Source organism: Erpetoichthys calabaricus, chromosome 2 (genome assembly GCF_900747795.2).
Source record: "Erpetoichthys calabaricus chromosome 2, fErpCal1.3, whole genome shotgun sequence".
NCBI classification, from domain to species: domain Eukaryota; kingdom Metazoa; phylum Chordata; class Cladistia; order Polypteriformes; family Polypteridae; genus Erpetoichthys; species Erpetoichthys calabaricus.
The window spans coordinates 188,168,074-188,180,573 of record NC_041395.2 but is presented as its reverse complement, the minus strand read 5'-3'; the positions used below and the strand labels follow the sequence as shown (position 1 = coordinate 188,180,573).

General features: G+C 37.6%; 1 protein-coding gene across 2 annotated transcripts in view; it reads left to right on the top strand.

Annotated features, from left to right (window-relative positions):
- srprb (SRP receptor subunit beta) overlaps positions 1-12,500 on the top strand; it is a 120,071-nt gene that overhangs the window by 52,290 nt on the left and 55,281 nt on the right. For both annotated transcript variants that reach the window (XM_051922062.1, XM_051922061.1), the window contains exon 2: positions 178-272. In XM_051922062.1, the coding sequence (XP_051778022.1) occupies positions 178-272 (95 nt within the window). The remainder of the gene's footprint in view (positions 1-177; positions 273-12,500) is intronic.

Genomic DNA, 12,500 nt, shown 5'->3' with positions numbered 1-12,500 from the left:
GATTTAAGGTGGGACGGATTTACGAGTTTTTTCGTAGGCTCTGGTAATTCTAGTGTTAAAGGTTTTGGAGAATGTCAGCATAAAATAGTACATGAGTAAACTTTAACGTATCTGATAAGTAAAATATTTTGTGGGTGTCATTTTTGAATGAAGTAAAAAAATTTTGTTCTCTTACAGTTATAATGAAAATTGTATGGAGTAAGAAAATAACAAGACGAGCAGTTTTATTAGTTGGACTCTGTGAATCTGGAAAAACTCTTCTTTTTATAAGGGTATGTATTGTAGTTATCCATTCACCTGTAAATGTTTATCTATCCTTATTGATAAATTCAGTAGCAAAGATAGCTGTATTTGTTGTTACAACTTTCACCTGTGTGCGTAATTAAAATATATCTATCCATTCATCTCTTAAACTCACTTTATCCTGAGTAGGGTTGAGGGAAAGCTGGAGCTTAGCTCAGAAAGAACAGGGTACAAAGAGAAAACAGTAGTATAATATATTTGAAAGATAGTTGCCGGTTTACTTTTGAAACACTATATAACATTAGAATAAACACAAATTTACATTGTCTTATGATGTTCTTGAGCACATCCTTGGTAATGTTCCTAGGGTCATCACGGTTTTGGTCATTCAACATCACACTCACTGGCTTAGTTGACCCAATAATGGTCAGGCCACAACTTGTGTTCAAAAAGCATTATTCAACAAATTCCAATTGTCCTTTCTTAGCTTCTTCTTAAATGCTTTGTATTGTGTTTTTTTTTTTTTTAACTCTTATGTTTCTCCTTATGGTTTTTGTGCAGCGGTGCAAAGGGAGGGTGCAGGTTGCTAAGTCAGCATAAGTTTATTTAGTATTTGTGTAGGCTGTTCTTTACTATTTGTTATATGAAGACTTGGCAGGTAGGGTGGGTATGTGGTATTGGCCCCTTCACTTTTTTCGTTCTCTCTTATATGGTTTCTTAGCTAGGTTTTTCTGAAGTGTTAATTTCTGCTATGGCTGATTTGTTAATTGCCTCTTGTAATTTTCAGGTTCTGAATTCAAATGTTAAAAAGGCTGGTGTTCTAGAATTTCTACAGCATAAAAAGGTGGATGTTGCTCATTTTTAGAATCTCACATGTGTTGCAATTAGGGCTGAAAATTGATTAAAAAAGTTAATTGATTAATCAAATAAATGTATATAATTGTGATTAATCACATCTAACATTAAAAGCTAATTATATAATTAATACATAAATCATGAAGTAAATACACACTGAATCACAAATTTTAATGTAGAATCAACAAAAAGGAATAAAAAAAAAATTAATTGTATAGTTTAACTTAAACAATGACCTTAAACCTAAACTTTTAACAAAATACTACCTAAATTTGAATGCCTTCTTAAAAGGCAAGTTGGAAAAAAGGCAAAAAAAATGAGGCCAATGTAATAATTTTCAAATTGGCATAGCATATGAAACACAGACGTGTTAAAGTAAAAATGAAATTATCAAAACAACTGTTGACATCGAATGCACAGCTGAATACTGAATTAATTGAATGAATAAGCATCTCTTAAATAGGAATACATTAAAACTTGTGTTTAGACAGATAGATAGATAGATACTTTATTAATCCCAAGGGGAAATTCACATACTCCAGCAGCAGCATACTGATACAAAAAAACAATATTAAAGAGTAATAAAAATGTAGGTAAAAATAGACAACAACTTTGAATAAAGTTAACATTTACCCTTCTCCCACCCCCCACCCAGGTGGAATTGAAGAGTCGCCTAGTTTGGGGGAGGAAACTGTCCGCAGTCTGTCAATGGAGCAGGACAGTGACAGCAGTCTGTCGCTGAAGCTGCTCCTCTGTCTGGAGATGACACTGTTTAGTGGATTCTCCATAATTGATAGGAGCCTGCTGAGCGCCCGTCGCTCTGCCACAGATGTCAAACTGTCCAGCTCCATGCCTACAATAGAGCCTGCCTTCCTCACCAGTTTGTCCAGGCGTGAGGCGTCCTTCTTTATGCTGCCTCCCCAGCAAACCACTGCGTAGAAGAGGGCACTCGCCACAACCGTCTGATAGAACATCTGTTTAATTTTAAACTTTTAAGTTTAAAATATGTTTGTTTAAACTCTGTAAATACCGTCCTCAATTATTCATCACCATCATCCATTTCATGTTTATACTCTGCACTAGTGTTTTTCCACTGGTGAGCCGTGGAAATAACGGTGTAATGCCTCTGGGTCCTGACCCGAAAGAAAAATGCTGTTTAGCTGGTCGAAACCTACTTTGTGATCTCCTTAACTTTAATCGCACTCAGACTCTTCTAACCCCTCTATATTGTTTTCCATTACAGTGTTACGACCCAGAAGTGCACCACTGTTACACTTTCACTCCCCTCTACTCACTTATTCACTCTATGTTGTTCGTGCACACAACACTGCTCCTTATTGTCTGTACCCGTGCCGCAGCTGCCATATGTGATTCCTGTGCTCAGTCACCAATATCAAGTAAAAGGGCTTATATTCCAGCACCTTCTACACTCAAACCCGTCTCTCAAGCTCCTTCCACCCTTTTTGCTGGGGCTTCCTCCTCTTGCTTAGATGTTACATTTATGAAAGCACAGTGCTCAGTAGCTATCCGGCCATGTAGCCCTGTGCATCTCCAGCCTGATTACAGTATTATAGTTTTGTAATGTTAAAAAAATAAATAAATAAATAATATTCTACCCTGATCAAAGCACTGCCTGAAACATTTGCCTCATTGCCAGACCTGGATGCGAAGATATTTTTTTAATCCGTTAACACTAGAATCCCAGAAGTCTAAAAAAAATGCATCTCCAGCCTGATTACAGTATTATAGTTTTGTAATGTTAAAAAAAATAAATAAATAAATAAAAATAAAATATTCTACCCTGATCAAAGCACTGCCTGAAGCATTTGCCTCATTGCCAGACCTGGATGCGAAGATATTTTTTTAATCCGTTAACACTAGAATCCCAGAAGTTTAAAAATAAAAAAAAAACTCGTAATCCCAGGCCACCTTAAATTTCTTCCCACCTCTCCATTAGCGTCTTTTGCTTCTCTCGGTCACGTTCACGCTTCCCCTGATCTGAACCTGCTGTTTTCAAATAAAGACGTGCTATAATAGAGGTGAACTCAAATGAGGATGAGGGTTCTACATCAGAGAAAGAGAACAGAAGCCCTACCTGCAAGAAACATCCACTCACACCCAAGAACAACAAAGTACCTGTGTACTGAAGTGACTTTAGCTGCAGGTGAAAGCTCCTGTCGCACTTTGCAACTGCTGTTACGGTTCTGCCATTGTCCAGAGACCGCTCCATAAGCTTTATGACCAGAGTCTCAAAGTCTTTCTCCTATGGGACAACTGGGATCTTTTCCTAAATAAGGAGTGGCATTGCACATGTATTTTGTCAGCATGCCTGTGTCGATCAAGCACTGGAAACTGTGCAGTTTACTTGTGACTTTATGCTGTTGGAAGATAAGTAAATAAATCAAAGTAAATAGGTAAATAACATTTGATGTAGCATTTATATAAGTAACATATTCATGGTTTTCATATAAAGACCATCACAAAACATAATCACAAACCGGACTTTACACGATACCTTGGCGAGCTCTGTGAGCCCTGCTTTTTCTTTGAAGGACACGTGTGGGGCAGACTGACTGGCAGGATGATGCCCAACCTATTGCTGCATCCAAACTGTTCCATCTTTTGCCTATACACCTGGTGCAGCTGCATTGTATAAGTGTGAGTGGACATTTCTTGTGGGAGGGCTTCTGTTCTCCAATGTAGAACCCTCATCCTCATCTGAGTTAACCTTTATTTAGCATGTCTTTATTTGAAAACGACATTGTCAGATCGGGGTGAACGTGACAGAGAATAAAAGTGAATTTAAAAAAAAAAAAAAAAAAAAAAAAAAGACTTTTACAAGTACCATAAATTTTCAGACTCAAACCGAATGTATGTTTGTATTCTATAATAGTACCAATAGGAGCAGCTCACTACTTCAAAACGGACATGTCCGGAATCGAACTGGGAACCTCTTGATTACGAGTCGGCAGTTCTTACCGCTGCACCACACAAGCGGTCATGTCAGCATTGTACCCTAACCCGATTTTCTTTTTCTAGGGTTATATTCTTGAATAAAAGCGTACTTGTTTTGTTATACTTTTTTATGAGAGTGTCTATTTGATATTTGGACTTCAGTCTTCACACATTATACAGTTCATGTCTACATTTTGTCAATTATTACTAAAATATGAAAAACGTTTCTTTTTTTTTTAGTTATGTGTTCAGCATTTCTTGCATTTCCTGTCATCCTACATTTACACAGATCATTGTAGACACAGAACACAAATGTATGTATTCCAAATAATGATATATTATTTACTGGAGATGCACAATATATTATTTACTGGAGATGCACAATATATCGGGAACTGTATTGTTGTTAAAAACGACATTGAAATCGGGCAGATGTGTACATTTTAACCAATATAGCCGACAGATATAATTTGGGCTTGTCAGCTTTGTCAGTTCACCAAATAATTACATATTGCTTTCATTGTTCGGTGAAGCAGACATTAAGATACAGAACAACATGCATGTAAGCACAGCCCCTTGCGCTCACACAAAATAAAAAAAAAAAAAAAAAAAAAACGGGGGTTCCTAGTTTTGCTGACAGGAGCATCCCTGTGGTCAATTTTTTCTGTAAAAAAAAAAAAAAAAAAAAAAGGAAGACAATAGAGTTACTACCTGCTGTTTCTGCACAAATGAGATGATAATGCAAGGAGGCTGCATAATTAAATCTTTCAATACCACAAATTTAATTACCCATCTGAACAACCACAATAATGAAACCAATTATACATGGAATTTGTAGCAACTAATGCTACCAAAACAAAAGTTAAATCGGACGCTACCGGGCTCACTAGTGGTAGCCTCATACAGCAAACCCTTCAAAACACAAAAGTCATTTCCTTAAGGCTGCACCAGAGCTATAGGCATAATTACTAAAATAATGGAAATGATCGCACTCTTTGACCACCCTTTTTCCCTGTCTGAGGACGAGGGATTTCGTCAGCTACTACATCATTTAGAACCTCAATACATTCTTCCAAGCCGACTATACTTTGCAGATGTCTCGCTGCCTGCATTATATGACGTGATTGCTACACATATCCACAAGCTTTTAAGAAACAATGTCACCAGCATTAGCTTCACTACAGATATGTGGAGCTCAGAGGTCAGCCCCATGAGTATGTTGAGTCTAATGACACACTGGAGTGACGAAAATTTGGAGGCAAAAAGAATAGTCTTGCATAATAATGATTTTTACAGTTCTCATTCTGCAACTTTCATTTACACGCTTTCGATTCCATATTAACGAAGTGAAACATTTCAAAAAGTAATGTGAATGTTGTGCTTCATGACAGTGCTCACAATATGGCAAAAGCTATGGAAGAAAGTGGCATTAAAAGTTTAAGATGCATGGCTCACACTTTGCAGCTTGCTGTAAATGAAGGCTTATTGAGCCAGAGAAGCATCTCCGACTGTTTTGCCATCGGGATGCAAATAGTTACTCATTTTAAGCACTCGCTGTTTAGCGGCTGAGAGAAATGCAAACAGACCTTGGTACCCCAACAGGAATGCTTCAGCAGGACGTGCGGTCTCGTCAAAACAGCACTTATTATATGCTGAAAAGTCTGGTTGATCAGAAGTGCACTCTTGCTGCGTATGGTGCTGAATACGAGCTTCTGCCTCTCTCACGGTGCATCATTGGGGACTTGTGGAAAATGTGAATACTCAAACTATTCAAGCAACTTACTAAAGACATAAGCACACATTCATCTACAATTGCGGACGTGATTCAGTCTGTTGAAGAGTTTAAAAGTCTGCTTAGCAAGTGTGGCAAGACAGATTCCAGAGTTCAGATGGCGAAAATCGTACTTTTGGACAGTGATGCATTCTCCGAACCACTATCTATCTACTGTCCTTGATCCACGGTACAAAGATCGAATCTATGACCGACATACCAAAAGACAAGTGCAAGAAGCACTTGAGAAACAACTGGTTGAGATGTCAGCTGGTAAAGGGGATACAAAGAGCATCTATACTAATAAAAGGCAAAGCCCTCACTGACTGACTGACTCATCACTAATTTTCCAACTTCCCGTGTAGGTGGAAGGCTGAAATTTGGCAGGCTCATTCCTTACAGCTTACTTACAAAAGTTAGGCAGGTTTCATTTCGAAATTCAAAGCGTAACGGTCATAACTGGAACCTCTTTTTTGTCCATATACTGTAATGCTCGCTGGCCGTGGGAGGCGGAATTGCGTATCGTGTCATCACGCCTCCCACGTAATCACGTGAACTGACTGTGAACGCAGTACGTAGAAAACAAGGAAGAGCCCCAAAGAGCGCTGAAGAAAACATTCATTACACAATTGAGAAGGCAGCAAAACAATAAGAAGTGAGCAAGTGACGGATACAAGCATATTCATAAGTGCAGCTAAGGCGGAAACAAAGCACGGTGTAAACTGTAAGTTTAAATTAAGTTTGGCAAGATTGCTTTTCTCCTGTACAACTATACGTTGCATTCTCAACAGTAAGCTTGCACGACTTGGTCATATTACAACCAGAGTGCTGAACTGACAACGTGGTATACAAAGAGAACTTTAACAATTGTAATAAACGAACAATAAAACAGCGGGGAACCCGTGGATTAAATAAAAAGGCTGCTTCCTTGGCGAAGCAAGGAAAAAGGATGGCCTTATATGGCGTTCATTTATAAAACAGCGGAGAAGCTGTGTACAGACTGCTTCACAAAAAAACAGCAGAGCGCCTTATATGAGCAGGCAGTCTGCTAAAGAAGGGAATCAATAACTATAATCGTAATAAACGAACAAAAAATAGCGGAGAATCCGCGGATTACATAAAGGAAATGGGTACCTGAACAGAAAAGTGAGTCTCAAATACCTACACAATAACTATAATAATCGTAATAAACGAACAATAAAACAATACAGAACCGCTAAGCAAGGAGAAAGGACGGCCTTAAATGGCGTTCGTTTATAAAACAGCGGACAGGCTGTGTAAAGGCAGCTTCACAAAAAAACAGATCCTTAACAAATTGTTATTGGTATATTTTCCCTCAATTTAAAAAGGTTTTCTTTTCTTCTTAATTAAAATTTAAAAGCAATACTTCACCGCTGCAAAGCACTGGAATTTGGCTATATGCACTGAGTGTGTACGCCTGATGAGCCCAGAATTAGGGCGAAACACGTGTCGCGTACTCTTTGCATTATTTGACAGTAAACTATTTTCAACCATTCTATGATCTGCTTCTCACAACTGAGGGCGCCATGGCTGATGTTAGCTGACTTGTTCGTTTATTTGACAGCATGTAGATCGGGGTAATTACATTCACGGCATTCGTAGTCTGATTCACAATCTGATTGTATGGGTGGTTACCTACCAGGTAACGCTTATGATTAGCCAGCAAGTCAGCTCGAAGTGATCACGCGAGTGAAGGGAGCTTCACAAAAAAACAGATCCTTAACAAACTGTTATTGGTATATTTTCCCTCAATTTTAAAAGGTTTTCTTTTCTTCTTAATAAAAATTTAAAAGCAGTACTTCGCCGGTGCGAAGCGCGGGGATTTGAGCGACTGACGCATACAGACATATTCATGAGTGCAGGTACTTCAGAAAGAAAGCACCGTGTAAACCTAAACTTTAAGTTCATAGACCTACAAAAGGTTGCCATTGATTTGAGGCAAGATTGCTTTTCTCATGTACAACTATACGTTGCATTCTTAACAGTAAGCTTGCACAGCTTGGTCATATTACAACCTGAGTGCTGAACTGACAACGTCGTATACAAACAGAACTATAACAATTGTAATAAACAAACAAAAAAAAAAAAAGCGAAGAACCCTTGGATTTAATAAAAAGGCTCCTTCCTTGGCGAAGCAAGGAAAAAGGAAGACCTTATATGGCGTTCGTTTATAAAACAGCGGAAAAGCTGTGTTAAGGCTGCTTCACAAAAAAACAGATCCTTAACAAATTGCTATTGGGATATTTTCCCTCAATTTAAAAGGCTTTTCTTCTTAATAAAAATTTAAAAGCAGTACTTCGCGGGGATTTAGATATATATATATATATATATATATATATATATATATATATATATATATATATATATATCTCTATATCTATATCTATCTATCTATCGATATCTATATGTATGTCTATAGATATATATATGTGTAAGCTTATAAGTACTGCCTTACTTCTCTTTAAGAAAGGAAGATGTAATGATACTTGATTTAAACGATTCCATGTCTTGGTGGGTTTGCGTAGCTTATTGACAATATCTTTACACCTGTTTTTAAGACTTATTGACTGAAACGGGCTTTCACAAAAAAAGTTAGGGCTTTGCTACAGGATACACCCTCCACAAGTTAAGCAAGTAAAAATAAAAGTGTATATTTCTGTTTTATTTAAACCCTTTAAGTTTGTATGCATAGCCCCATTTGGCTGTTTTAGTTTTTTTTTCTTTCTTCAGTAATATTAAATCTCCTTAAAGAAAAAGAACATAGGCATTTTACTTTTTTTGTATCTCTTTAGTAATATTTTAGTGTAAAAGGATAACCAGTATTTAAACCTTTTATGTTACTTTATAAAGTTATTTTACACAATGTTGAAAAATTAATAAGAAAGCTACATATTTTGGCAGCTGCTGCTTTAATTTTCAATGAAATGAAAAAAGCTCTCCAAGAGAAAACCTCAATGAAGAAGAAACAGTTTGCACTATCTAAAAAGAAGAAACCCTCATTTATAAAGGTTTGCTGCAGATGACTTGACTGAAAATAAATTAATACTTCCTATGTGTATAATACATATTTATCTATTTTACTTATGCCTTTATTCCAGCAACTTGCAACATCTGAGGTACAATTTGTTACATTACTTTTGTTTTTTGCTGCACAGGCAGGTGAAGTGACTTCCTCAGGGTCACACAGTGGTGTCAGTACCAGGATTTGAACTGACAAGCTCCGGGTTTGCTGAAATATTACTGAAGAAAGAAAAAAAACGAAAACGGGCAAATAGGGCTATGCATACAACTGTCCATCCATCCATTATCCAACCCGCTATATCCTAAATACAGGAGCCAATAAGTAGATATGTATATATACAGTATATATATATATATATATATATATATGTATATGTATATGTGTATATGTATATATATCTATACTAATTAATAAAAGGCAAAGCCCTCACTGACTCACTGACTGACTCACTCATCACTAATTGTCCAACTTCCCGTGTAGGTGGAAGGCTAAAATTTGGCAGGCTGATTCCTTATAGCTTACTTACAAATGTTAGGCAGGTTTCATTTCGAAATTTAACGCGTAATGGTCATAACTGGAACCTCTTTTTTGACAATATACTGTAATGGACGGCAGCTTGATGGTCGTGGGAGGCGGAGTTGAGTGTCACGTCATCACGCCTCCCACGTAATCACGTGAAAAGACTATGAATGCAGTAGGGAGAAATAAAGTAAGAGCCGCAAACAGCGAAGAACATAAAATTCATTAAACAATTGAGAAGGGAGCGAGTGAAGCATACAAGCATCTTCATAAGGGAAACAAAGCACCGTGTAAAACGTATGTTTAAATTAAGTTTATTGAAACGCTCCCGTTAAGGATTGCAATAACATATTCGCGAGATAAAAGAACGCAGTAGGGAGAAATGAAGGAAGAGCCGCAAACAGCGAAGAGCAAAAAATTCATTAAACAATTGAGAAGGGAGTGAGTGAAGCATACAAGCATGTTCATAAGGGAAACAAAGCACGGTGTAAAACGTAAGTTTAAATTAAGTTTATAGAAACGCTCCCGCTGCGGATTGCAATAACATATTTGCGAGATAAAAGTTTAATGAGAAGACACGAGGTATAAACGAACCACACGCCGTGGCGCAACGTTAGGGGCAACAGTTTCAACCATTCTATGATCTGCTTCTCGCAACTGAAAGACGGCACATGGCGGATGTTAGCCGACTTGCTGACTGCAACGTTAGGGGCTTCAACTCTGGCGCTGACGATAGAGATTCGATTCACGAGAGGGGATGCAGTGTGTGTATGCCTGATGAGCCCAGAATTAGGGAGAAACACGTGTCGCATACTCTTTGCATTATTTGAAAGTAAACTATTAAAACCATTCTATGATCAGCTTCTGGGAACAGAAAGAGGGCACGTGGCGGATGTAAGGCGACTTCCTGACCAACCACAAGCGTAACCTGGCAGGTAACCACCCATACAGTCAGATTGTGATTCAGAAAACGAATGCCATGAATGTAATTACCACAATCCTACATACTGTCAAATAAACGAAACACACGCTGTAGCGCGACAGCTGTGAAAAGCGAGGTTCACAAAAAAACAGATCCTTAACAAATTGTTATTGGTATATTTTCGATCCGTTTAAAAAGGTTTTCTTTTCTTCTTAAAAAATTAAAAGCAGTACTTCGCCGCAACGAAGCGCGAGAATTTGGCTATATATATCTGCTTCTCGCAATTAAAAGAGGGCACATGGCGGATTTTAGACGACTTCATGACCAAACATAAGTGTTACCTGCCAGGTAGGGTTACCACTTTTAATACAAAAAAATAAGGGACGCATACTGCAGCGGGTACCACATATCAGTGCCAACAGTTTGCAGACTCTACTTAAAAGACCCGCCCTCCTCACTGGACAGTTAAAAAGACCAATCAAATTAACGATGACATCAAGTATTACCCAATCAAAAGTAGGAAAGGAGGCATCTTCATAAAATGCGTGTGGGATGATTTGCATGAGACGCTGCTTTAAAAAAAATGATAAAAAAAATACGGGACAAATCCCGTCCCGTATTGATTCAAAACGGGACGCGCAATTTCATTCTCAAATGCGGCATGATTCCGTATTTTAAAGGACGGGTGGCAACCCTACAGTGCCAGGTAACCACCCATACAATCAGATTGTGATTCAGACTAGGAATGCAATGAATGTAATTACCCCGATCTACATACAAGGCGAAAGTCTTGCAACATTCAAAGATGATGGTTTGGGATAAGTGCACCATACAACATAAAAGAGCTTATGAAGCCTTGAACCGAAAAAAGCAAGATCTCAGAGATCGTAAAAAAAAAAAAATAGGAGGTAATGTCGTTTTACTCGCTGTACATTTTAGTCAAACATTACCAGTTATTCCACGAGGGAGACCAGCAGATGAACTCAACGCGTGTTTAAAATCCAAGCTTCTCTCACGCTCGGTTATATGTCGCGTGATCTCAGGTAGGTACACCAAAAAATTTATATATTTAAGCATGTAATGGGCAAAAAAAAAATGAGGTATACCCGAAGGCACTGCAGTAGTACTTAATGTAACTTTACTTCTTAAATGTTAATGTTTTACTGTTTAATAATTTATACGCTTCTTATATGTTGTTCAAATTCTTTTATCAAAATACCAGTGACAGCGCAATGCACGATAACATGGAGTGAATACACCATACGCATCCGCCCACGGCCACTCTGGTGTGCTCAGATAGGAGTTGATTCTACAATAAAATAAAATAAAGATAAAAAGAGTAATACAATCATCACCCATAAAGCGGATAGTAGACGTGACGTACTATATGTGTACCACATTTTAAGTCAATAGGTGCAACGGTTTGCGAGCTACAGGTGATTTAAAATCCTGGACAGACAAACCAATAGCCACTGTAGCAAATTACAGAAGATGATTTTACTGTTTAATAATTTATATTTATATGAAATGTGCTTCTTATATATTACTTCATATTCTCATATGATAATGATGTTAATGTTGTTTATATTGATTTCTATGTTATTGAAACTGCATGTATGTGTGTATATGTATGTGTATATATATCTATAATAATAAAAGGCAAAGCCCTCACTGACTGACTGACTGACTCACTGACTGACTGACTCACTCATCACTAATTCTCCAACTTCCCGTGTAGGTGGAAGGCTGAAATTTGGCAGGCTCATTCCTTACAGCTTACTTACAAAAGTTAGGTAGGTTTCATTTCGAAATTCAAAGCGTAATGGTCATAACTGGAACATATTTTTTGTCCATACACTGTAATGGAGGAGGCGGAGTCACGTATCGCGTCATCACGCCTCCTACGTAATCACGTGAACTAAAAACAAGGAAGAGCTTTACAGCACGAGTCACACGCGGGAACGAAGGTAAATGACGTTAATTTTTGACTGTCTTTTAATACTGTGTAAGCATACATATTAACACATGTCCAATTAAACGTGTGCATTTACGGGGTGATTTCTCAGGCTTAAAAGCTCGCCTTTTACTAAAAAGGTAAATGCAAAACTATTTTCAATCAGTTTATTGAAACGCTTCCGTTAAGGATTGCAATAACATATTCGCGAGATAAAAGAACGAAGTAGGGGGAAATG